The sequence below is a fragment of the Podarcis filfolensis genome (genome assembly GCF_964270895.1).
Source record: "Podarcis filfolensis genome assembly, chromosome: 2".
Lineage (NCBI taxonomy): Eukaryota > Metazoa > Chordata > Lepidosauria > Squamata > Lacertidae > Podarcis > Podarcis filfolensis.
In genome coordinates, this window is record NC_139605.1 from 10,612,467 (window position 1) to 10,638,799 (window position 26,333).

The following is a 26,333-nucleotide window of genomic DNA, read 5'->3' on the forward strand; positions in this document are numbered from 1 at the left end:
GATCCACATTAAGGTGCAGATTAGAAATTTATTATGTTTGCTTTATAGCCACATTGACAGCATATTCTGCACACAGAGACACAGAAAGATGTGAAAGCGTTGTGTTAGCAAGTGTCAAAATGACTTCCTACCTTGTATTCCTGGGCAACCTCTTCCTTGAGAACCACAGTGTGTGATTTATGTTCTGGGGATCGCTCACAAAACAAACACACCAATTCTTCATCTTCTTTGCAGAACAAGTGGAGTTTTTCCTTGTGTCTCTTACACAGATCCTTTCCCCCTTTATTTGGTGATATGAATTTTATTTTTTCCACTATATTGGCCAGCTGCCAATTGGAGCGGAAACTCCCTCTCTGCATCCGGGCTTTGCAGACAGGACACTCCAAGTCCCCCACCTGCATTGGTTCCCATGTGTCAAAATACTTTACAATGCAGTCCCGGCAGAAGTTGTGGCCACAGTCCAAGGTCACAGGGTCTGTCAGATACTCCATGCAGATGGGGCATGTGGCTTCTTCTCCCACATCTGTGGATGAGGATGAGGCCATGATAGAGGAAGAGTCTGTGGCTTTGTTGAGATGAGAGGCACCAGGATGTGAATGAACTTAGGAGGGGAACAAGTGCCTGTAAGGTAAAAACTGTTCAGTATTAATTGTTTTCACATCCTTCCAGTAAAACTAACTGCATTTCACTTTCTTATGAAACGTATCCTCCACAATTGGTCCTGTTACACAAATTTTAAGGTGCTCGCACATAGTAGGCACACACTCGCCACAGAAAACCAATCCTCCGGCCTTCAAAGAATAAGGAAATACTCCCAGAAAAACTAGAAATTCTATTTGAGTGTATAAAATTTAGACAGTTCACAGAGCAAGAGTGAGGCCGTCTTTAGACTCGACTCCACTTGAACTGTGGGAGCCCTCCATGTAGGTAGAAGGAACTTCTTGGTAAAATCATTCTTCCACAGCCCGGCAAAGCTTTGTACTTTCAAATCACTGTATTTGAAAAGGGGCCAGTCTGTGTCAATAAACTCTGACACCAAGGTATTCACCATTTCCAAAGTATGCTCTGGCAAGCCCCGGAAAAACATCTCTGAGTGGCAGATCTATAAACATGTTGGACAAACATAATATTCTAAGCATAGTCTGATTTACAAGTACAACCCTTTTCTGTGTCTTTTCCACAGGCAACTCCACATCCACGTCATCCCCCATGTTGGCAGAGTGCATGCAAGTCTGTCCCCATTCTGGGCCCCAAACAGTGTGTGTATGCCAATCAAACACACACAAAATGCTTGGCACTGTACCTGTATGATGACTTTCAGTGGTCCTTGGTTAAGGGCTGTATGATTTCTAAAATCTTAAAAGGTTTTGTTCTGGGTCTCCTCACTGCCTTGCAGGGCAGGAACTCTGTTGCAACAGACATCAAATATTTTCTTTGCTTTCCTCCACTGGTTCCTTCCTCCACTCATTCTTCTCTGACTGATAATGGACTTAAGGGATGCTGGGTCCCTTGATGGAGAGATGGGCAGTAAAAGTCAACACCAAATTTTTGTATAACAGTCCCACTCTGAAACTCAACTATAAAACCTAAACGGAAAATCAGTTTGCACACTCATTCATCATTTACCTACAAAATCACTTTACCCCATATGTGCCCACTTGACTGCTTCAGTCAGAGGAATTGGCACTTTTACTAGTGCCACATAATACCTGCACTGCATTTGTTAGATCTCAATCATTTAGCATGGTGGCAGCAACCCTTTGGATCTCCCTTCCTATTGATATTAAGCAGGCACCTTCACAGTTTTCATTTCAGTGCTTGCTGACAACATTCTTATTTAGGCAAGACAACCCAGATGATTAGAAAGTTTCAATGAGTTTTCATTTGTTTTAGTCTGTTCTACTGCGGTTTAAATGGTTTGTATGTTTAAAATTATAGTTTTACATTATTATTTTTTTAGAGATAATTGAATTGTTTTTATCGTTTTTGTAAACTGCTTTGGGTTCTTCCACAATTAGGCAGTATTTTTTGAAATAAATAAAAAGCCAAAAATATTACAAAGCAAAATACATAAAAAATGCTGAAATATATCGAGCTGTTAAAATAGCTATTAAAACAAGGCAGTCTATCAATTAAAAAAGAGCTCCACTGAAGAATTTATCATCCCCACAAATCTTCATCCTTAAAATTGCCCATTTAAAGCAAAACAGGTCACCTTTTCAGAAATGTTTCCCTGCTTCATGTATTCACTATCCAGCAGAAAGAATAATGGAGCTCCATGAAATAATCATTCAGTGGGACATAATCTCACATTCATGCGCAGGTCCACTCTCCTGGCGCTTCATCAAGAGTGGCCCAGGAATGGCACCAAGGTGACAGACAGGGACAGAAGCCATTGCAGGGCTCCAAGCCCACCTTTGGGTGCCCAGCCAACACCTCCATTGACACCCATGGGAGCTCCTCTCCAAGAGCTAACAGCATTCCCATAGGTGACTGACCTTCATCTGAATGGTGGGGGAAGGCAGGGAAGAGGAACGGTTAAAAGGCTCCTCTATACACATTGGGAACTGAATGAAAATAGACCTGCTTCGGCCAAGGGCGGCCTGGGAACATGCAGTGGGGTTTGGTTGTCAGATACTCACCCCCCGACTAGCTTCTCTTGTGGGCAGGGAGATGGTGTGGTCGATCAAGGAAAAAATCTGGGGTTGCCTTTCCTTCTTCTTCCCCCCAGCCGTTCTTTCTCCTGTCCTGTTTATGGAGGGGCAAAGGCTGTGCACTTTGTACTGCCGTGACAACAACCAGCAACTGTTCTTTTCTTCTGCAGGGAGAGCTCAGCTTCCTTCTCCCCCTCCATCTTCTCTCCTCCTAACAAAACACCCATTTGCTCACCACCTCATCTCACCCCAAACATAAACTGCTCTTTTTCAATAATGAAAAGAAAAAACCAGGCATTTGGCATATATTTATAACTGTATAAAACAAATCCATGTTTTTCCTGAACAGGTCTTTTTATCAGCTATCATAAATTTGCCATTGATTGGTTAATAAGTGATAGCTTTGATCTTTGTCTGAACGTTCCACCACATCCATTTTGTTCAGGATGCAGAAAAAGAATTCTTTTTCATTTTATGCTTTGGACCCCTGACTCTTCCCCTCCTCCTATCCGTAATGCCATCAGGGAAGCACTTTAGGGCAGACTTGGCCCCACAGACCCACGTGGGTGTCACCCACACTTCTGCTTGCTGTTTGTAGCTGAATCAGGGAAAAGATCGATTGGTTTTTCTGAGGATTGACATTTGTTCCTAATTCAGTGGGTTTTCCTGGGGAAAGCAGTGGGGCAAACAAAAAACTGCTTTGACTCATGCCTAGAAAGCACAGGTCTGAAAGGTTTTCAGTTTCTCCTGGTGGCAAGTCCCCTGGCACCAGGTGGGGTGGGATTCCTGCAAGGGGGCGCCTAGCTCGCACCCCCTCAAAATCATGTGCCTGGCACATTCTATTCATTATTTTCATTGCCATGATCCTACACTTTGTCGAAGGGAAACTCCCCACCAGAGTAGAAATCATATATTGAACAGATGGAAAGCTCTTTAATATGAGTAGGCTGAAAGCAAAGAGCAAGCTTACTGTAACTTCCATCCTAGAGCTTCAGTATGCTGATGACAACGTAGTGTGTGCACGCTCAGAGGATGACCTCCAAACCATCCTAAATATCTTCACAGAAGCTTACAAAAAGCTTGGCCTATTGCTCAACAAAAACCCAAAGTGCTGCACCAACAAGTACAAAATAACCCCTCTGCAGCACCACAAATCCAACTCAATGGTGTAACGTTGGAAAATGTCAATCACTTCCCCTACCTGGGGAGTTATCTTTCCACAAGGGCCAACATTGATGCCAAAATCCAGCATCACCTGAGCTCTGCAAGTGTGGCTTTCTCCCAATTGAAGTGCAGAGTGTTGGAGGACCAGGACATTTGCAGGGAAACCAAAATGCTTGTATACAAAGCTATTGTCCTACCAACCTTACTGTATGCTTGTGAAACATGGATCACTTATAAACACCATCCCCAGCTCCTTGAAAGATTCCATCAATGGTGTCTCCGAAAAAAAATTACACATCACTTGGGAAGACAGGTGAACTAATACCAGTGTAATGGAAGAAGCAAAGGTAACCAGTGTTGAAGCAATGATTCTTCAACATCAACTTTGTTGGACTGGTCATGTTCTGCAGATGCCTGATTATCGTCTTCCGAAGCAACTACTCTATTTCGAACTTAAAAATGGAAAGCATAATGCTGGTGGTCAACAAAAGAGGTTTAAAGACTGTTTCAAGGCAAATTTTTAAAAATGTAGTATAAACACTGACAATTGGGAAGCACTTGCCTGCGAGTTCTCCAATTGGAGAACAGCCTTTACCAAAGGTGTCATGGGCTTTGAAGACACTAAAACTTAGGAGAAATGTGCTAAGAGGAAGGCACGCTTGGCAAATCCACACTGTGATCAACTCCCGCCTGGAAACCAATGTCCCCACTGTGGAAGGACGTGTGGATCCAGAATTGGCCTCCACAGTCACTTACGGACTCAATGTTAAAACCTTGATTATGAAAGACAATCTTACTCAGCTATGAATGATCGCCAAATAAGAAGAAGAAGTATATGGTCTCAGAGGCCACTCCCAGTAACTGAAACACGGGGTTCGAAGTTGACATCCCAAAATCCAACAGTATCCAGGTCACTTCAAACCAGCAACGACTAGTTTTGCAGCGAAAACCCAGCGTTTTGCATCACCCACAAACTGACGAGTAACAATATATATTCCTTTTTTTAAAAAAAAAGGTGTGGGTCGGGGAGGGCAAGTAGTCACAAAATGGTGACTATTGTGGAGGGAGGACAGAAACCCAGTTGGGCGGGAATGAAATGCAGTGCCTGCTGAACGGGGATCGTTTCACGCTGCAACATTTTGTTGCAGGTGCCCATGATAACAGGAGCATTATCAGAAAGCAGATTGTGCGGAAACAGGAAACTGGGGAGAAAGGGGTATGCAATGGAGTATCTTGAAAAAAGGTTATGGCTGGCTGCAACCCTGAGCAGCGGCACCCTCCCTGCACTGCAACACTTCTCTGCCGATCTCCCGCTTGCTCTCCCAGGCGCAGGCAGCCGTGCGATGCGAGGTCTCTCCGGCGCCTTCCCGTGCGCGCGTCCCACCGCCAGGCGGCTCTGCTCCGGCGCCTCGCCGAGGCTCCGCTCTTCCCTCTTCGCGTCTCCGCCGGGCGCCTCGGCGGCGGTGGGCAGAGCTTCCTGGAGCAGCCGCGGCGAGATCCGGTCAGCGGCGTCTATGGAGATGGAGAGCTGGGGCTCCCGGGCGCCGGGGCTGCAGCCCGCCTAGACGGAGGGAGGCCGGCCGAGTCCCCGGGAGGAGCGCGCTCCGGAGAGGCCGCTTGCGCAAAGGGGGAGCGGGCAGCGCGGGCGGGATTCTCCCGCGGCAGTTCCTCCCTTCTCTTTTCCCTTCCTCTCCCCTCCTTGCAAAAGGCGACGGAGCCCCGCAGGTACTGGCCCCAAGCCTAGTTTAATGCGTCTGCAGCAGGAGAGAGAGCCAGCCTGCAAAAGGCGACCGTCCCGGGTATGTGAGGCTGGAGAAACGGATTTGGAGGATGGGGGGAAGAGCAGGCGGCCGGAGGAAAAGTTTGCGCGCCTGTCATGTAGGGAAACACGGGCGCGATTCCTTTCTAAAATCATGTGAAGGGTTCTTTCCCCCTTGTGGCCTTCCAGAAAATGATAAGTTTGGTGCAGTGAAATAAGGTGGGTGGGGGAAAGGAAATGTAAAAGATGCTGAGTTTAGAATATTTGGAGAGGGCTGAGTATGCGGGTTGGGGCTGAAAGCAAAACCCTGTTAGTGTTCCTTTTTTAAAACAAAAAATGGTTGCAGTAGTAAAGGCGGGGGGGGGGGGGAATTATAGCGTTGCAAGGGTCTTCTGGTCCAATCTGCTGCAAGGCATGAATCACAACTAAAGGAATCCCTGGCGGGTGGCTGTCGGAGCCAAGCCACCCCTTCTGACATCCCCCTTTTCTCCCTAACAGATTTTGGCAAAATGATGTGTGTGTTTGTCTTTGGAACATTTCCTCCTCCTGGGGGAAGAGAGATGGTTGCCACGGAGCCAGTACAGGTAGAGAATGGAATTGGGGTGTGTGTGTGGTGGGACACAATAACACTTTCGTAGTTTAAACATATAAAAAAGAAAGATCCAACACACCTTTTATTTTCTGTTTCTTACAGGCACCGCCATTCTCCTTCGAAGAAGTGGCCGTGTATTTCACAGAGGAGGAATGGGCTCTCCTGGACGCAGAGCAAAGGGACCTTTACTGGGATGTCATGCAAGAGAATTATGAGAATGTGGCATCCTTGGGTAAGGAACTGCAGTTGCACCAGGAAGTGCTCCTTATTGGGCTATTTTTTGGGGGAAGGATTCTCCCTTAGTTTTTTATTGTACTTCAGCAGACCTTGGGTTTCTCCCAAGTGTGTAATCACCCCTCCCCCCTCTTAATTCTTCGTAGCCCCATTTTGGTTCTAATCCATAGCTGTCAATGTTTCCCTTTTTTTAAGGGAAATTCCCTTATTCCGAATAGGATTCCTCGCAAGAAAAGGGAAAAGTTGACAGCTATGTTCTAATCTTACATTGCTCCAGCATAGTGTAAGAGAGCTCCTCCTCTGTTCTTAGCCGAGTGTGCCATTAGCTCAGCATACACTTTGCACATGGAAGGTTCCCGCTTTATTTCTGCTTGCGTCTAGGACACCTCTGTCTTGAGACCTTGCAATGTCACACCCTTGGCAAGAACTTGGGTTACATCTAATTCAATCCTAAATCTTCAATGCTCACAGCCTTGGTTCATCGGAAAGGTTCTCTCCCCCCCCAACTCCCCATGCAGTGCTGGTTACGGTTTCCAATCTTGCTTTTTCAAAATACAAACGTTTTGAAATAATTTTCATAAATGCCAGAAGAAGCGTGCTTTTGGAAAGGCGCTTCCAGTTCTTGCAACACACCAGATGTGTTGGGTCTGTAATCCTGTGTCAGGCTGCAGCTAGCAGAGGAGTGGGGAGACTTGACCTTGATTAAATGCTCCTCCATGCAGTTAAAAACAAATAACTAGTACATTAAGGAGAAGGGTCTGAGTCTCTGATTCTCCCCAGTATTTTTTTTTTTTTTTTTTTTTTTAAATAATATTTATTGAAGTTTCCAAAATACAGAAAGAGAAGAAAAGAAATTATGAAGATACATTCAGAACCTTATTTTCAAACATCCACTTTCTGGGACTCCCCCCTTCCCCCACCCCTACCGTATTCCCCTTTCATATTGTTGTTTCCACAAGTTCTGTTTCTGATTTAAAGCACAATTTATATACCCCATTGTTCAAATTTAAATTTATACAAACCTTATGCAACACCCTTGATAAAAAAAAAAGCAAAAGATCTCTCCCCATAGCCCACCCCCTTTTCTTTCCACAATGTCCCCCTTTTTTCCCATTAAAGTAAAAGCACACAGAATAAAAGTATAAAAAAATAAGAAATATATTAGAAAAAAGAAAACCAATTCAGAAAATAGTTGCAAGCCTTTGGATTCTAATTCTCCCTCCCCTTCCCCGGTTTAATTTCCCTTATCCTCCAATCTATGTTTCCAGCCTGGAAGTCTTAAGTCCATCAATCCCATTTTTCCCCCAACTCCTTGCAGAATTATTTCCCATTTTTAGGATTACTTTTTAAAAATTAATTCCTAAATCTTTAAAAATGTCAAATTATAAAATTCCCCCCATTGTTCTTTCAAGGTTATAGTCCAGCTTCCTCTTGTTCCGCTGCTAAAACTTTCTTATTCAGAAGTTTAGTAACTCTACATGGGTTGTTGTTATTCAGGAACAAAAACTTGCGTTCAGTCCCTTCCTTCTTCAGTAAAGTATTCTGTTGTCTCCTTTTAGTCTAAACACCCTGTAGACGAGATTCAGTTTCAGTTTTGCAGCTTTCCCAGGAGATAACCAGTTCTGTGAAATTCCGAAGTGTTGTATTTTTCCCGGCTTACGCCCATCTTTGTAATGTCCCGAAGCTCCTCTAGGGGGGTTGTTGTAGCTTTGTTTCCAAAAATCCGATTGTTCTCCGTATTTTCGCCATTTTGTATTCAAGTCTTAACAAATTATATCAAGTTGTAACAAATTTGACCAGCAAGGTCCTTGTAATAAAATCCTCTTTAAAATTCCGACTTTGACAGCTACTTTGACAGCTGTCAAAATCACCGGCTCTTTTCACCAGGCTCACTCCTCAATCGCCCCGGTTCCCAGGGAGGGGGGTGCATTTTCCTTCTCCTTCAATTCTTCCTCCAGCACAATTCTTGTACTTCCCCATCATGGAATTCTTGATTTTAGCAAAGATACCGTTCTTTTTGGGCCTTGGCTTCCCAATCCTTGTTTTAAAATGTCTACAATAGGGAGGGGGACTGACTTCCTTTTTAGATCCCCCCCCGCTCGTCTCAAATCCAAAAAATTTTTCTTCTTTTAAACCCGATTTCCAATTTACTCACGGGTTGTTGTTAAAAGTCCAAATTCTCAATGGAAGAAGTCAGCGCTCTCCGCCGGATGGCATGCGGCTTCGCTCGGCAGGGATGGCAGAGGACTCAAAGCACCACGCTTCTCCCCGGCACCCGATCCGTAGCCTTTAAAAAGGCTCCTTCACGAGTCGGGAGGGCGCTAGCGGTGCTAGCCGAGTCTCCAAGTCCACGGCCCCCGTGGCCGTGGTTTCTAAGGGTCCCCGCATCGCCGGTGCGGTAAAACCCAGCCCCTGCCGAGCCAGCTCCCTCCGGAGCTCGGAGGGAGTCCGCCATTCGGCGATGGCGCCAACCCGGAAGTCTCTCCCCAGTATTTTTGTTGCTAGTCTGGTGCAGCCAAACCGCGTTTCCATCAGGCATTCAAGTACTTTTGTTTGTTTGTTTGTTTGTAAAAAAGAGTGCCTTGGCACAGCTAGCCAGAGTTGGCATTGCAACCAGCTGAGACCCTTTGATCCAGCCTTGCTCTTCTGCGTCATGTTCTTGTTAGTGTTTTCCTGCAGTAAAAACTGAGCAAAACTCGTCAAACGAAACAAAATGTGCCAATGTTCCTAGTGGTTGCAACCTGACATCCATTTAATGGGAGCTTTTAATTTCCCCCTCCCCCTCTTTTTTTTTGGACGATGGAGCCGTTCCAATTCCTAAACCCGAGTTGATCTCCCGGCTGGAACGAGGGCAAGAGCCATGGATCTCCAACCCCCACGCTGCGGAGGACAGAAAGGTCTCCATCGGTGCCTGCCAAGGTGAGAGGGGAGGTTCCCAGCGGCATTGCAAATGGATGCCCTTTCCATGAGGAGGGCCTTGTCTTTGGGTGCTTCCAGCTGAAATATGACAATGCGGGTGACAAATAGTATTTCCTTCATGGAATACCGGGAGCATAACGCCTCTCTGCCTGTCTCAGTCCTGGTATTGTTACCAAAATGGTGGGGTATCGGATTCAGGTATACAGTGATATCGGGAATAAGTATGTCAAGGTAAAGAAGCTGTTTAGGGATAGGGCATGAGTGGATGAAGCCCGCACTAGAGGGAACAGATTGTTGGAAGCATGTGGGAGCATGTAGTTCTGCCCTCATTGTGCTGGAACTACTACTGCTATGAGTAGTAGCAGTAGCAATAGTAGCATATTACTACTACCAGTAGTATAAAATTTAGGCACCTGCCTTGAAGAGTGCCTAACTACCACTGGAACTACCACTACTAATATTACAGTGGTACCTTGGTTTTCGAACGTAGTCCGTTCCCGAAGACCATTCGACTTCTGAAACGTTTGACAACCGAGGCTCAATGGACGGTCTGCAGAATCCATTGAGAAAATGGAGAAATGCGCCTCAGAAGCCGTTTGACTTCTGAGGCATGTTCGAAAACAGAAGCAATTACTTCCGAGTTTTCAGTGTTCGAAAGCCAAGACATTCTGCTTCCTAGATGCTCGAAAACCGAGGTTCCACTTTAGCATTATTATTATTATTATTATTACTAGTAGTAGTATTATAAAAAGTAGGCTCCTACTCTAAAAGAGTAGTTCTGCTTTCATTGTGCTGGAACTTCTACTATGTGTATTAGTAGTAGTAACAATTTTAGTATAAAATGTAGGCCCCTCTCTTGAGTAGTTTTGCTTTCATTATGTTGGAACCACTGTTACTACAAATATTAGTAGTATTAGTAATGATAATAGTAATATATTGCCAGTAGTAGTGTAAAATGTATAGTTATGGCCTCTTTATGCTGGTAGTACTAATTCCAGTAGTAGCAGTAGTAGTACTAAGTTAGTACTTGTAGGAGGATAAAACAGGTCCCTGCCTGGGGTTGGTTACAACCTTCAAAAAAGGGGTCCTGACAGGGCCAGCCAAACACATTTTGCTGCCTGAGGCAAAAATAGCAATTTTCTTCCCAGCTACCCTTGGACAAGGTGTGTGGCTGGTCAAGCCATATATTGGCAGCTAAAGCAGAAAACCCCGCAAGTGCCCCTTCTTCTGCTTTACAATATTAACTTTGTCAGGGCACCCAAAATCAGCTGCCTGGGGTGACTGCCTCACTCTCCCTAATGGTTGGGCCGGTTTTGGGAGTTTGGGGAATAGAAGTGTATGTGCATGCCTTGGGTTGTTGTTGTTTTTTTATGGCCCCACTCCCCAAAACAGCAGGCTTGTTGGTAGTTTCGCCTTACAGTTTCCTAAGGGGGGGGGGAAGCCACCTTCACAAAAAGGGGTGGAAAAACACAACTGGGCCTCTGAGGCTTCCAGTTGATGCCACCCAAAGCGTGCCTAGAATGGTTATTTCAGGGTGCCCAGAGCAACTTGGGGAAACTATACAAAAGGCTTCTCTCTGAATACCAGTGTGATTTATAATGGATGCAATTGGAAAAGCAGTTCTGGCATCAATTTTCATGCAAATGACAATAGGGCAGTAGGTGAAAAGCAGACCCCATTGAAATGCATGAGCTGCCCCAGCAGACTCCTCAGTTGGGGATTATGTAAATCGGGAAGAGGTGGAGTTGCACTGATTTGCATGCCAGGCACAATTCCTTCATGTTTCCTTAAGAAGGACTGAGGGTAGGTTTTATGCATTGCCTGAGATTTAGAATTTTGCATACATATATTAATGCATAGAGAGGCAGTGTGGTGTAGGGGATAGAGCAGGATTTCTCAAACTTCTGCTAGCAATGGGACATTTCACACACACACACACACACATACACTAAACTGGAGGCACGTTTCATTCCTGCAACTGAAAAAGCGGTATTTCTACAGCTTGAAATAAAAAACATCAGAGCAAGGACTCATTCAGAGATACAACACCTTCCTCTGTACTGGAAGTGACACACACATTCTCTCTCCATGTGCATCCTGAACGTAGATATGCAAAAGAATTCCATTTACACTAATTAGGAGACCCTTCCAGAAATTATTGTTCATTCAGAGATGCAACAGCCACCCTCCTTTTAAGGTGCTGTGTCTCTGCTGAGAAATCAAGTTGCACGCTTAAAGAGGCCAATTAAAAAGGAAGCAAGTGCCGAGAAAGGACTCATTTAGAGACACAACAGGTCACCCCTTTGAGAGTGGGTAATCATGCTGTATTTGTATATCAGGAGTGCTTGAAATGTCTGATGAATGAATATAGCAGAACTGCTCACAGCACTGAGGGTAGTTAGGAAGTGGGCAAGTCCAGAGAGGGATAGCTCAGTTGGTAGAGCATGAGACTCTTAATCTCAGGGTTGTGGGTTTGAGCCCCACATTAATAATAATAATAATAATAATAATAATAATAATAATAATAATAATTTATTATTTATACCCCGCCCATCTGGCTGGGTCTCCCCAGCCACCCTGGACGGCTTCCAACAAAGTATTAATACAGTGGTCTGTTAACCATTAAAAGCTTCCCAATACAGAGTTGCCTTCAGATGTCTTCTAAAAGTCTGGTAGTTGTTTTTCTCTTTGACATCTGCTGGGAGGGCGTTCCACAGGGCAGGTGCCACTACCGAGAAGGCCCTCTGCCTGGTTCCCTGTAACTTGGCTTCTCGCAGTTAGGGAACTTCCAGAAGGCCCTCGGTGCTGGACCTCAGTGTCCGAGCAGAACGATGGGGGTGGAGATGCTCCTTCAGATACATTGGGCAAAAGATTTCCTGCATTGCAGGGGCTGGGATGAGAAGATCCTCGTGGTCCTCCTACAATTTTTTAAGTCAGGCAGAGACTCACTTTTCCAGCCTTTGCCTTGCATTCTCCCGTCAGACCACTTTCTCTCTCCCTCTTAGGGAACGACGTTTATTTGAATTCTCCCTCCATCCCGGCGAGCGAGGTGATCGTGCGGGAGATCAAAGAAGAGGTTCCCGAACGAGAAATCTTGGACCGAGCGGAGCCCCAGTGGACTTTGTTGGGCTCTCCTCCGGGGCTCGACCCCCTGAACTCGGAGAGCCGCTGCGGGCTGCAGAGGCCATGGGAGATGCCTCCGGGGACAGTGTGGCGGGAGCCGTCGCGGCACCTGCGGGCGGCAAGTTCGAAGCGCAGCATGTTCCACGTGGGGCGCAAGAAGCTGATGTGCCCCGAATGCGACCGGTGGTTCCACTGCAAGTCCGAGTTCCTGCTGCACTGGAGGACCCACACGGGCGAGAAGCCCTACGAATGCCTGGCGTGTGGCAAGCGCTTTATCCAGAGCTCCCACCTCAGCGCCCACCGGCGCATCCACACGGGGGAGAAGCCCTACGAGTGCCCCAAGTGCGGGCGCAGCTTCAACCGCCGCTCCACGCTCACTGAGCACCTGCGCATCCACACCGGGGAGAAGCCTTACAAGTGCCTGCAGTGCGGCGAGAGCTTCCGATGGAGACCATACCTCACCAAGCACCAGAGGGTTCACGTGGGCGGTGCCGTCTACAAAGGCCTGAGTGACGGGGAAGCCATGTTTGAGAGCCCGCCCCCGGAGGAGCAGCAGGGAGGCCACCCGGGTGAGCGCTGTTTTTGTCACACAAATATTTCAAATTACTGTAGCATTGTCTAGCCCCATGCGTTGACAGAACAGCGGCAGAATTGTTTCCCTTATTCGTTTTGCTGGGTCGGATTCTGCAGCTGAGATTCCTACGTTGCAGGGAGTTTGGGCTAGATCACGGGTAGGCAAACTAAGACCTGGGGGCCGGATGTGGCTCAATCGCCTTCTCAATCCGGCCCACGGATGGTCCGGGAATCATTGTGTTTTTACATGAGTGGTAAAGGTAAAGGTAAAGGTACCCCTGACCGTAAGGTCCAGTTGTGGAGAACTCTGGGGTTGTGGCGCTCATCTCGCTCTATAGGCCGAGGGAGCCGGCATTTGTCCGCAGACAGCTTCCGGGTCATGTGGCCAGCATGACTAAGCCGCTTCTGGTGAACCACAGCAGCACACGGAAACACTGTTTACCTTCCCGCTGGAGTGGTACCTATTTATCTACTTGCACTTTGACGTGCTTTCAAACTGCTAGGTGGGCAGGAGCTGGGACCGAACAACAGGAGCTCACCCCGTTGCGGGGATTCGAACCGCTGACCTTCTGATCGGCAAGCCCTAGGCTCTGTGGTTTAGACTACAGTGCCACCCACATCCCGCATGAGTAGAATGTGTGCTTTTACTTAAAATATATCTCTGGGTTATTTGTGGGGCATAGGAATCCATTCATTTCCCCCCAAAAAATATAGTCCGGCCCCCGCACAAGGTCTGAGGGACAGTGGACCGGCCCCCTGCTGAAAAGGTTTTCTGACCCCTGGGCTAGATGATCATTGGGGCCGCTTCTAACACTACAGTTCAGCGATTCTGTGAGTGCGAGCGATTAAACGGCCAGCAGCAGCAGAGTGCACCCAGCAATGCGTCGTGTCATTTGCCAATTTGGGATCTTAAAAATTATAGGAGGGTGTGTTTTTTGTGCAGAAAGGCGATAGTGGAAGGTGGTAACTGATGGGCTACCAAGCGGCTATGGCAGTATGATAATACATTCTTCTAATTGATTGAAATTGCAATGAGAAAAAGGATTGACCTGAAATACATACTTCCTTTCCTGGAAGAAGGAGTGTGTGTGTGCTTGCCTAGGTAAACCTCTGACTTTGCATGGCTGGGAGGGCACCTGTAGTACAATTCAAAGGTAAGAGTTGCAGTCAAATGCTCTGATGTTCAGCATGCTGGAAGGTTGTTTTTTGGTTTTGGTTTTGTTTGCTCTTTCCAGCATTGTGCCGTGAATGTAATTTCTGAAAAAATAGGCAGTCCCAGTGGCCACTTCTGCGTGCTCCCTGCCCACTCTTGAGCAGAATTGATGTATGCAAATTAAAACATTTGTGCAAATGTCATGCATTGATGGGTTCTGATAAATGTGCTGGATTAGATTCGTCTTGGACTCGAGCTCTGCTTTGAATAAGCAGAAACGGTCCTGAGTTTATTCACTGAGATTGTGCTGCCCATCCAAATTGCTGAATCCTGCAGTGTTAAGAAAGGAACAATAGAGGAAGATGGTGTAGACTCTGAACTTTTTATTGCTTAGAATATTTATAAACTTCCTCTTCTCTCCAAAGGACTTTCAGACAGATTACATTCTGTGAATCAGTTCATAAGAATAGGGCATCATTCCAATGTCCTGGTTGTGGGTGCTATTCACTTTGTATCCCAAACGTCGTAAGAACACGATAAGATGACCCCTAAGCTGGAGGTTTTCCACCTCTGCTCTAGGTAGACCAATATGTCGGGTTTGCAGAAATTGGTTCTTCTAACCTGCCTGCATCCATGCTTTTTAAGACTATAAACTATAAGACTATATCTGGTGTTGTATATTTATAACACATTCAAATAGCTTTTTCTTTACTAATGTAGCTTAGTCCTAGGACAACGTGGGGGGTGGGGAGAGTCTTTTCAGGACTTTATTATTATTATTAGTAGTAGTAGTAGTACTAGTAGTAGTAGTAGTAGTTATTACTTCCACCACTACTATTTTATGTTATTTATATGCCACCCATCTGCCTGGGTTGCCCCAGACACAATGGGCAGCTTCCAGCAAAATATAAAAACACCAAACATCAAGAACTTCCCTATACAGGGCTGCCTACAGATGCCTCTGAAAGTCAGAGTTGTTTGTTTCCTTGACATCTGATGGGAGGGTGTTCCGTAGGGTGGACGCCACTACTGAGAAGGCCCTCTGCCTGGTTCCCTGTAATCTCACTTCTCGCAGTGATGGAACCAGCAGAAGACCCTCGGAGCTGGACCTCAGTGTCCAGGCTGAACGATGGGGGTGAACCAATATGCTCCTTTAAGGGGGGGACACGGGTGGCGCTGTGGGTTAAACCACAGAGCCTAGGACTTGCCGATCAGAAACTCAGCGGTTCGAATCCCCGTGACGGGCTGAGCTCCCATTGCTCGGTCCCTGCTCCTGCCAACCTAGTAGTTCGAAAGCACGTCAAAGGGCAAGTAGATAAATAGGTACCACTCTGGCGGGAAGGTAAACGGCGTTTCTGTGTGCTGCTCTGGTTCGCCAGAAGCGGCTTAGTCATGCTGGCCACATGACCCGAAAGCTGTACGCCGGCTCCCTCGGCCAATAAAGCGAGATGAGTGCCGCAACCCCAGAGTCATTCGCAACTGGACTGGACTGGTCAGGGGTCCCTTTACCTTTAAGTATACAGGGCTGAGGCCATTTAAGGCTTTAAAGTTCAAGACAAACACTTTGAAAATATGGAAACATACGTGGGATTCTATTTCTCTGACTTGCCTTTTCTTCTGCCCTCCAGAAGATGACGCCGTGGGGAGTGCAAATGTGGAGGCCTTTCCCCAGCACGCTGCCTCTGAGGAGGGGGCAGAACAGCATGGAGGGGCCGGCCTTAACCCGGAAGTGGAAGGCCAGCCGCCCGAGAGGCCTATAAAGACTGAAGTGGAAGGGAACGACGTCACGGACGTCAGCCAGATCAAGATCGTTCAGGTGGAGAAGAAGCATGTTTGCCACGAGTGCGGCAAGGCCTTCCAGTACAAATTTGAGCTGGTGAAGCACCACCGGACGCACACGGGGGAGAAGCCCTTCGAATGCCTGGCGTGCGGCAAGAGGTTCTTCCAGAGCACCCACCTCAACGCCCACCTGCGCATCCACACGGGGGAGAAGCCCTACGAGTGCCCCAAGTGCGGGCGCAGCTTCAACCGCCGCTCCACCCTCACTGAGCACCTGCGCATCCACACCGGGGAGAAGCCTTACAAGTGCCTGCAGTGCGGAGAGAGCTTCCGATGGAGACCGTACCTCACCAAGCACCAGAGGGTCCACTCGGGGGACAACGCCTACAAGTATTTTGATGGCGGGGAGAGCCTCTACGACAGCTCGGCCTTCTCCGAGCACCAGGAGGAGATCCACCCAGGTGCGGAAGCCGGTGCCGTAAAGAGGAGAGGCCTCTGCTGGATCAGGCCAAAGTCCCATCCTGGCTCCGTGCTCTCTGCTCGCACCGGCCAGTCGAGTTCATCTTCTTTTATTTAAATGTTCGGGAGTGTGCCTCTTCATCAGATGTGTAACATAGCAGCAGGCAACATTATATGGCAATAATAATAATGTCAACCAGAAGATTGATAGCTCAGTTGGTAGAGCACGAGACTCTTAATCTCAGGGTCAAGCCCCACATTGGACAAAAGGTTCCTGTATTGCAGTGGGGGGGGACTAGATCAGTGTTTCTCAACCGGGGGTCATTTGACCACCTGGGGCCCCCCCAGGATATTCCAAGGGGGCCATAGGTGAAAAATGCATAAATGGGGGGGGGGCACAGCAAGAGGCTAGGGGGCCACAGAGAGAAGTGAGAAGTGAAGGGGTGTGTGTGTAGATAGATAGATAGATAGATAGATATAGATATAGATATAGATATAGATATAGATATAGATATATACACAGTGGTACCTCGGGTTACAGATGCTTCAGGTTACAGACTCTGCTAACCCAGAAATTGTACCTCGGGTTAAGAACTTTGCTTCAGGATGAGAACAGAAACTGTGCGGCAGCAGCAGGAGGCCCCATTAGCTAAAGTGGTACCTCAGATTAAGAACAGTTTCAGGTTAAGAACAGACCTCCAAAATGAATTCAGTTCTTAATCCGAGGTACCTTTCTTGGAGTAGTCCTGGTTTTTTCCAGCGGGAGAGGCCAATCGCTGAGGCTCCCATTTTGACCAGTGGAGCCCGTGATCCAGAACCCCCTGGTCAGGTAAGTGCAGTGGTGGGGTAGCAATTGGTTGGGGTGGGCGAGCCAGAACTGCCACCGGTGCTGGGCCTGGTGGCAGCCTGGGCCTAACGCTGCAGGGTGCAATCCAGCGCCTAGTCGATCAGGGCCTTTGGATGTTGCCAAGGGGCGCAGGGCCTGTCAGCAGCGTCGGGCTGTCTCTGCAAGGCGCAGGGTGAAATCCACCCCAGCCAAGTGGAATCATCTGGTGCTGCTGACTTGCATCTAGGAAATAACTGTCTACTCAGAAGAAAGCCGCACTGCGTTTAGAGGGCCTTGCTACTAGGTAAGGGTGTGGGGGGATATAGTGTTTTACCTAGACAGCCAAGGTTCCTCCAGAGGAAAACAGCTTTTTGCACAAGGTCAGTTAGGACCACTTGTTTTTTTAAAATTCCCCCATATATACAGAACTCCTTGTGTGCCTTTTGTAAGTTTCCCCTCTGTGCCAAATAATGGGAGTCAAATAAGTGATGTTTACAGTACGTGGAAGATGGATCTCCCTCAGGAGGTTCTGGACCCTCCTTGCAAGTTTCTAAGCAGAAGTCAGATGGCCATCTATCATGGATGCTTTAGCTGAGATTCCTACATTGCAGGGAGTTGCACTAGAAAGATGACTCTTGGGGTCTCTTCCAGCTCTATGATTATATTTTTTTCTGCTTCAGCAATATTTCATTATGTTCCCATCATTTTATGTAATTGTATTTTGTATAAATTAAAAAATATATAAATAAAACATGTTCTATTTACAAACAAACATTTAAATAGCTACCTTTTTACTAGTAGGAGAGGGGCCATGGGCATAGCCAGGATTTTTTTTAGGGGGAGGCAGAATCTCATATATGTATGGGGGGGGCAGCTGCCCCTCAACCCCCGGCTGTGCCCAAGGGACCACAGGAAGGAACCAAGACAAGAGGGGGGCCATGTTCAGAAAAAGGTTGAGAAACACTGACTTAGGTGACCCTCGTGGTCCTTTCCAGCTCTACGGTTCTGTGATTCTATGCTCAGCTTTTGGGTAAAAAAGGGAAATTGTCAATATTTATTTACGTATTTATTAACTGACACAAGAAAATCTTTGATAAAAACTAAGTAAAGCCTATCTTTAAATATGTCTGTGTGTGTGTGTGTGTGTGTGTGTGTGTGTGTGTGTGTGTGTGTATTATAAACTTCTGGTGTCTAGGGGAAGCCCTCATGGGTTCAGCTGTAGTGAAAAATGCTGGATCAAACCAGCAGCCCATCCTGGTTCATCATCCTGTTCTCACAGTGATGAATCGGATACTTATGGGAAGCCTGAGAGCGATTCCTGGGAACTGCCTTCAACATGGGGTATAGAACATCCCCGTTGATAGCCTCCTTCTCCATGAATTTGCCCAGTCCTCTTTTAAAGCTGGTAGCTATCACTACCTCTTGTGGGAGCGAATTCATACGTATAATAATAATATTAATAATAGTAATATGGTGATGGTGATGATGATGATGATGCCACCCATCTGACTGAGATTTAACTACGCGCTGCTGTGTGGAAGAAGTACTTTAGTTTGTCTTTCCCAAATCAAACACTTCTCTTTCTCTCTGTGCTTCCAGAGGGTTCCTCATTCCCTGTTTCCGGTCTCATTCCAACTGAGCTACAACTGAAGTTTCACCAGCCTAACTCCTTCCTGTTCTCATGTAACTGCTCTCTCATTTCTTCTCCTCCCAACTAGAATATTTGGTTTCTGCGCCCGACTCCATCTCCCGAATGGCACCTCGAGGAGAGCCATGGGTGCAAGGCCCCCAGCGCTCTGAGGGGAGGCAGAGTCACAGAAGTGGCTCCGAAGGTGAAGGGGCAGCGGAGCCATTGCGAGGGCAGTCCGAGGGGGAAGGCGAAGGCGTGGACTCTCCGAGGAGCCTCGCTGCCCCTCACGACAGGGCAGGAGCCAGCGACTCGTGTAGGTTTGCTCTCTGCTCCCTCAGATTTGCCTAGTTCCCTTTGCCTACTGTCTTTTCTGATACCCTTCTAAGTGTATTGTGTTTTAGGGGGGATTATTAGTTTGTTTTGTTCTTATTTTTATTATGTATTTTGTGAGGGTTTTTACATTGTATTTTATGTTGTGAACTGCCCTGAGATCTACGGATGAAAGGCAGTGTACGAAAGAAAGAAAGAAAGAAAGAAAGAAAGAAAGAAAGAAAGAAAGAAAGAAAGTCATACCTTGGGTTACAGATCCTTCAGGTTGTGTTTATTTCGGGTTACAGACCCGCCGAAACCCGGAAGTACCGGAACGGGTTACTTCTGGGTTTCGGCGGTCGCACATGCGCAGAAGCGCTAAATCGTGCTTTGCACATGCGCAGAAGCGCTGAATCGCAACCCGTGCATGCGCAGACACGCCACTGCGGGTTGTGAATGCTGTTGGTTGCGAATGTGCATCCTGCATGGATCACGTTCGCAACCCGAGCATCCACTGTATTATTATTATTATTATTATTATTATTATTATTATTATTATTATTTATCGCGGCACTTCAAATGCAAAGTAGTAGTAGTAGTAATAGTAGTAGTTGTTGTTACTTTAGGCCCCATTCACACCCTGTATTTGAAGTGCCATGATACCACTTTAAACAGTCATGGCTTCCCTCAGAGAATTCTGGGAGCTGTAGTTGGTTATGGATACTGGGCCCAACAGTTCCCAGATTTCCCTGTGAAGAAGAAGAAGAAGAGTTTGGATTTGATATCCCGCTTTATCACTACCCGAATGAGTCTCAAAGCGGCTAACATTCTCCTTTCCCTTCCTCCCCCACAACAAACACTCTGTGAGGTGAGTGGGGCTGAGAGACTGAGAGACGTCAGAGAAGTGTGACTAGCCCAAGGTCACCCAGCAGTTGCAAGTGGAGGAGCGGAGACACGAACCCGGTTCCCCAGATTACGAGACTACCGCTCTTAACCACTACACCACACTGGCTCTCTGTGAAGAGAGGTGGATTGTTGGGGGTTTTTTTGAAATCGTTTTTATTTGATTTTACAAGTGTAAAGTTATAACAATACCAAACACATATCCGTTTAAAGAGATTTATCTGAATCGCAAGACTTCCCACCACCCCCTCCCTGGTTCCTATAATCAACATTTTCAACTGCATATAATCTATATTTTGTATCTGTCCATTATTATCCATAGTGTTTGTTACATTACAAGTGTGTTAGAATCCTGCTAAAGTTTTCATCTGCTTACAGTGGTCTAAGAGAGATGGATTGTTAAATCCCTCTGGGAATTGTAGCCCTGTGAGGGGTGAATGGCGGGGTGGCTGTGTCTCCTACCAACTCTCAGCATAATTCTTTGGGGGAAGCCATGACGGTTTAACTTGGTCTCATGGCGCTTTACAGGTCTGGTGTGAAAGTCACCTTAGACTGGAGCCTGGGGTTTAACATGAGTGAGAGCTCCCTCACAGGATACCCCAGGTGGAAGAGCTGCACCCAGCTGCCTTGCAATAAAACAAGGGTGGGACACCTGATCCATCCTGAGGGCCGCATTCCCTTCTGGGCAGCCTCCTGAGGGCCGCATGCTAAAAGTAGGCCAGGCCAGAGGCAAAAGTGGGTGGAGCAACAAATGTAGATTTTGCCTCTGTACATTAGGCTAGCACAGTACAATTTTACCTTTGCACACCCCTCAGGCAAGCAAAGAGGCATTATGAGGGTTCAGGGATACAATCCAGCCAGGCAAAAATACTCGGGGCGGGGGCAAGTGAGGGGTGTAGCCTGGAGAGAGGGGTGTGGCATGGGCCACATAGTGAGGTTTAGTGGGCCAGAGTTGGCCCCACCCCTGAGGTCCCCCCTTCCCCTGCTATAAAATTACAGCAGGAGAGAGGAACCTCCAGCCCATGGGTTTAATTTGGCCCTACAGGCAGTGCTATTTTTCTGGGGGTGGGGGGGGCGGAAAGCCGATAACTCGCCCTCCTTCTCTCAGAATGGGCGAGTTCCGGCAAGTTCCGGCTGAAAAGAAGCCCTGCCCTCTGGACTTTGCATTTGACCCACCAGGCCGCTTTGGCCAAGCCACACCCAACCTGCCCTATACCTGGCATGTAAAAATGTGGCTTGGCAGAAAGGGGGGGGGGTTGCAGGCAACCCTAGTCAGCCTCCCTGCTCCTCACAACAACCCTGCGAGGTAGGTTGGTATCTTTCCAAAGGTCGCACAGTGAACTCCGTGGCTGAATGGGGACCCAGGTCCTGGTCCAGCACTCTGACCACTGTACCTCTTGTCTGTGGGGATTGGTCTGTTCGAGACTTCTCTGCCGAATGCTACTGTTACTAATAATATTAATAACTGTCGTTATTTTTGCAAGGCGATAGCATGACAACTGAACACCCAGAGGAGGAGACCCAGCAAAGAGGCCTTGAGCTAGAAGTCAACGATGTGTCGCCAGACAGATCCGAAGGAAACGTTTCCCTGAAGTCTCGAGCCGTCTCTGATAGTAGTGGCCATGGGTCTTTGGAACAGCTAACAGCAGAGTGGGATGAATCTGGTCAGTATGGAAAAGGCCTCCTGAGCAATTTGGCCTTGTCAAGTTTCTAGCCCTTAAGCTTACAAAAAAGAGAGAGAGGTTTGTAGGTCCACCGTGTTGTAGCTCCTTTGGGCGCGCTGGCTGGGGAGGGATTTGGGGTACGTTTGGCCTCAAGAAGAGAAGACCAAGAGGTGAGGTGATCGCCATCTTCAGATGTATGAATCGGCTGTCACATTGGAGACAGAGCAAGCTTTTCCCTCTGCTACTCTAGACTGGTGGAACCCAAATCAATGGATTAAAATTACAAGAAAGAGAATTCCGACTAAATATTAGGAAGAACTTTCTGATGGCCATGTTATCAAGGATCCTTTAGGGGGTTGGGCTAGATGATCCTTAGGATCCCTTCCAGCTAAATGATTCTTTGATTCTAAGCAGGAATATCTCCCAACCCTCTCTAAAGGTGCTGGAGATTGATCTTGGATGCTCTATCACATTCTAGCTGGCACTGGTGGGAGATGAATTCTAATAGCATCTGTAGGGCCACAGGCTCCTCTTATCCCTTCTGTAGATCAACAGTCCAAAAGCAGATTGCAGGTTTCCAGGTTCCACAGAACTCCCATTGAGGCAGCACTGAAAGAAACTTCTCTCTTTGATAGTACAAGTCCAGGGAAAGATAACCTGCCCTTTCTTATCCCGTCATAGTTCTGTTTTCTTTCTTTCTTTCTTTGTTTTCTCCACAGATAGTTTAAAATAAAATCCTTCCAACCTCATCCTTGAATGATGAAACTGTCGGAATGCGGAAAGAGCCTGCATTTGTCCACTGGTGGGATCTCCAAGTAAACTGTTCTGCCAGCAGCAAAAAGAGACACCCGGAGTTTAGTGCATCTTGCAAACAATTTCTTTTGGAAAGACTTGAAGACACAGCAGTGTTCTTAACTCCCCCCCCCCCGCTCCCTCCTCCAGTGTTAACCAGACACTTGCATACCTAACATGTATGGATTGCGGGGAAGTGTGGGGTACTTTAACTGAAATATTAACATTTGTCTTTTATTTTATTTTATTTTGTATGGGTTAATTCATGCGCATGTTTTATGTTGTCACCCAGGAATACGCTAATGTTATGATCTGCGGTCTGGGGAAGGTCGTCATTATGTTCCCACAAGAGAGGTCAGTGATTTAGATTTCACAAGTGTGGATATTTTTAAGGCTGAGATTATATGCATTTCACAATTGCACTTGCACAAGGACACAAGCTGGTGCCAGGGCACCAAGTTCCGGCATTCCTGAGAAATGGGGGCTTTTCAGGTTTCTAGCTCTTAAGCCTGTAAGGATGGAGTTTTTGAATCTGAAAATTTAGAGCACTGAATAGAGTTGTGAGCGGTTAGGAGGCAGGGTTTCGGTGTCCTGTAAAACTAACGGTGTAAGCAGAAACAATTATGCAAATGAGGCAAATATGTATATATAAATATGCAAATGACTTTTCATTTGCATGCCATGTCCAGGTCAAAGAATTTAGTTACGTTTGCTGCAGAATATTGATTTAATTAAGGGCAAAAAGTACACATCCTTACTATGGGAAGCCAGTCAAGGTCATAAAGTCTTGTTCCAAGTCTGTGACACATTTGTCACATCATCCTTTCCCCCTCCTTTTTTGCAGACAAAACCCTGATTCTCACAGTCTCACAGTCACGTTTCACGGTAAACTCATGTTTCATGCGACTTTTCTCCTTTTGAGTGTGGAATTGTCAACATTTCTTTTGTGTGGATGTGCTCCCCCATGTGTCCGGAACTGAGAATCCCTACTCGCTGGAGGACCATTGGTTTTCAATAATTTCTCTGCAGAGTGGACATTCTCTGATGCCACCTCACGGCACATTCTAGAAGAAATGTTTGCCAACTAGAATTGATCACTTTGTGGTGAATTTACCCTCTCAAAAGTGCATGAGCAGGCGTGAGTATCGGGCCCAGGGTACTTTGCAGCAGCAGACAAAGTGTAATTATTATTATTTTTAATTGGGGGGAAAACCCTAACACTGAATAATATAACTCAGCGACAGTTATGAGGGGCTAACATTTTATTGATTTTTGTTTTTTATTGTTAGCTGTGTGTGTGCTTTAGAACTGGTTTATAAATAAGTCAGGACTGTATTCAACTACGTAAGTCCTGCCCAGAGAAGACCCACTGAAATTAATTCATCTAAGTCATGTCTGTTGACTTCAGTGGGTCCTACTCAGATTAGCATTGAGGCCACCCTTAATGTGTGGCTTCCTGCATTTCTAAGCTGGCCCACAAAAAATGCTGCCTTTTCAGAGTCTGTGGTCTGGATCCTGCATTAACTTGGAATTGATGACAGACTTTTTGCAGCAGGATTGTCAGTTGGTACAGTTCTGCAGTTCTGGATCCCAGCCTTTGCACTGTAAAGAGTTACGTATATTCTTTTATTATTGTTGCTATTAATTCCTTTTTAACGATGCCCTCTTCGTTTTGGAAGACTGACTTCGCCCTGCCTGCCCAGATCTGACAGTTTTTGGTGTTCAAAACAGCACAGGGAGGTGACCAGTTGCTTAATTTTAATTTTAAACTGTAGGGCAATTTTCCATACAGAGTGCTGCATTTTTTATTATTTAAAAAACAGTAATAGAATAGAAGGGTAAAATGCAGGATAGAATCATGAGAGGCATGGCGTTAGAAGCAGCTTGAGAGATACCTCTTTGATTCTCAGGGAGCTGCTCCATAGCAATTCAGCTCTCTTCCCAGGGAACTGTGTCTGTATGAGTCTCCTTAACAACTCTCAGCACCCTTAAGAAACTACGGTTCCCAGTATTCTTTGTGGGGTGGAAACCACGACTGCATATAGTAGTGTGGTGCTGTCTTAAATTTATAAATGGAGCATTATTTAATTGGCACTCGTGCAGACCACCAGCCATGGGGCTCAATACCCTCCTTGTTTGATTTCAGAAGCAGGCCACAGTAGTAGTAGTAATTTTTATTATTATTTATACCCCACCCATCTGACTGGGTTGCCTTGGCCACTCTGGGCAGCTTCCAACAGAATATAAAAGCACAAGTGATGTCATTGGTCTGGTTAGCTCAGTATTGTCTATTCTGATTGGCTGCAGCTCTCCAATGTTTCTAATTGGGGGGGGATTTCTTCAAAATTGCATTCTAATATTATTTTTAACTTTTCGACATACCAGGGAGTGAAACTGGGACCTTCTGCATGCAAAGGAAGCTCTCTACCACTGAGGGTACTAGCAGTTGTGTGCAGCCTTGATGCACAAGTGTGAAACTGTTTTGTTTCCAGCGGGGACCTAAATGCACTAATCTTTTTTCTTCTTCTCTGGATCGTATACACAAAGCTGCTGCTTTTCACTTTTCAAGCTTAAAAAGATTCCTCAGTACATTAAGAGGATTTTATTTTAAAAATTGGGAAAGGAGTTGGCCTGTACGGGAAAAACCGTACCGGAACAACTCATCATTTGAAAAACACAGCTGACCTTCAAAATGTAGCAATAAGGCGTGCAGCCTAAGAACACTGGGCCCAGTTCATACAGGCATCGTCTCGCTTTAGTCCCATCGAGATCACCTTGACTTCAAGTTAGATATGAATAACTTCAGCCCCGTTGATTTCAATAGAAGTTAACTATACACATCTGCTCAGAAGTATGGCCCATAGTTTTCAAAGTGTGTTTAACCACAGCACTCACCTGTGTTTTCAAGCTGACAGGAGCGGCATTCATTTGACAATGTGATAATCAGATTTTCTTTTTCTTTGCATAACTCCGTTTTACTTCTGCTTTAATAATAATAATAAAAATGTTTCTACTTCCCTTTCCCCCGTTACTTACTTTTAAGGAATAACATGCATAAAAATTGAGAACGGTGTCTTTGACTTCTCCTTTCTTAAATATGAGGATGAGGTGGAAGAATGGGCCGTACTATTTTGAGCCAGATATGCAGGTACCCTTGCAAGCAATTCCTGTGAAAATGCTCCCGCCTGTCAAGTGTTTTTAGCCAGTGAGTGAAGAGTGATTGAGTGATTTAGACAGCAGGTGGCAGGAATCCCTGGGGGTCCTCAACGACTCCTGATTTCACACACACACACACCCTTCAATGCACTTTTCCTGCTTTTTTATTTCCTAGGCGGAAATTAAGCAGGTCCTTTTTTCACATTGAAAGGCAATTATGATGAGAAAAGGGGATGTGTTTGTGTGTGAGAGAGTGAGTGAGCAGGGGAAGGCCAGAGAGAGAAAGGGCTGGCAGAGAGAGGGGGCCTTCTGGTTCTGGCAGCACCCAGCATTAACTTGCATGCCCCAAATGATCACCCATGGAAGAATGCATCCCTCACACCCAGAGAAAGGTTTCCCATCTCTGACCCAATTACCGTATTTTTCGCCCCACAGGGCGCACCGGCCCATAGGGCGCACCTAGTTTTTTTTGGGAGGGGGGGATTTCCCCGACCCCAGCCCCCAGAACAGGCAGCGCCGGGCTCCCACGGCTTGCAGAGAGCTGTGCGATACCTGGAGAGCGTTGAAGCGCCATGAGACCCCTCTCGCTCTCCAGGCTTCAGCGAAAGCCTGCATTCGCCCCATAGGACGCACACACATTTCCC

The 26,333-nt window shown here is 46.5% G+C and overlaps 2 protein-coding genes across 17 annotated transcripts in view; one reads left to right on the forward strand and one right to left on the reverse strand.

The window, feature by feature from the left end:
• LOC310756891 (E3 ubiquitin-protein ligase TRIM39-like) overlaps positions 1-3,373 on the reverse strand; it is an 18,278-nt gene extending 14,905 nt beyond the window's left edge. For 3 of the 7 annotated variants that reach the window (XR_014544988.1, XM_083601816.1, XM_083601815.1), the window contains exons 1-2: positions 1,304-2,299; positions 132-621 (exon numbers count right to left, since the gene is read on the reverse strand). Coding sequence is in view for 6 of the 7 variants with exons in the window: in XM_083601816.1 (XP_083457942.1) it covers positions 132-545 (414 nt within the window). In the remaining variant the exon portion in view is untranslated. The other 4 variants (XM_083601813.1, XM_083601812.1, XM_083601811.1 and 1 more) reach the window with 4 other exon arrangements.
• A 1,763-nt stretch (positions 3,374-5,136) lies between these two features.
• Positions 5,137-25,606, forward strand: LOC310756641 (uncharacterized protein). Of its 10 annotated transcripts, none has more exons than XR_014544957.1 (10): positions 5,137-5,617; positions 6,076-6,161; positions 6,272-6,401; positions 9,209-9,322; positions 12,328-13,014; positions 15,803-16,860; positions 16,921-17,238; positions 18,954-19,178; positions 21,562-21,741; positions 22,461-25,606. XR_014544957.1 is itself a non-coding variant. In XM_083601112.1 (9 exons), the coding sequence occupies exons 2-9, from the start codon at positions 6,087-6,089 to the stop codon at positions 22,472-22,474; spliced, it is 2,034 nt and encodes a 677-aa protein (XP_083457238.1). In that variant the 5' UTR covers positions 5,171-5,617; positions 6,076-6,086; the 3' UTR covers positions 22,475-25,606. The 10 variants fall into 10 exon arrangements, 8 of the variants coding, with proteins under 8 accessions (XP_083457235.1, XP_083457238.1, XP_083457239.1 ...); XR_014544958.1 differs by having other exon boundaries at positions 5,144-5,543; positions 15,800-16,860; XM_083601112.1 differs by lacking the exon at positions 16,921-17,238 and having other exon boundaries at positions 5,171-5,617; positions 15,803-16,411.
• The last annotated feature ends 727 nt before the right edge of the window (positions 25,607-26,333 follow it).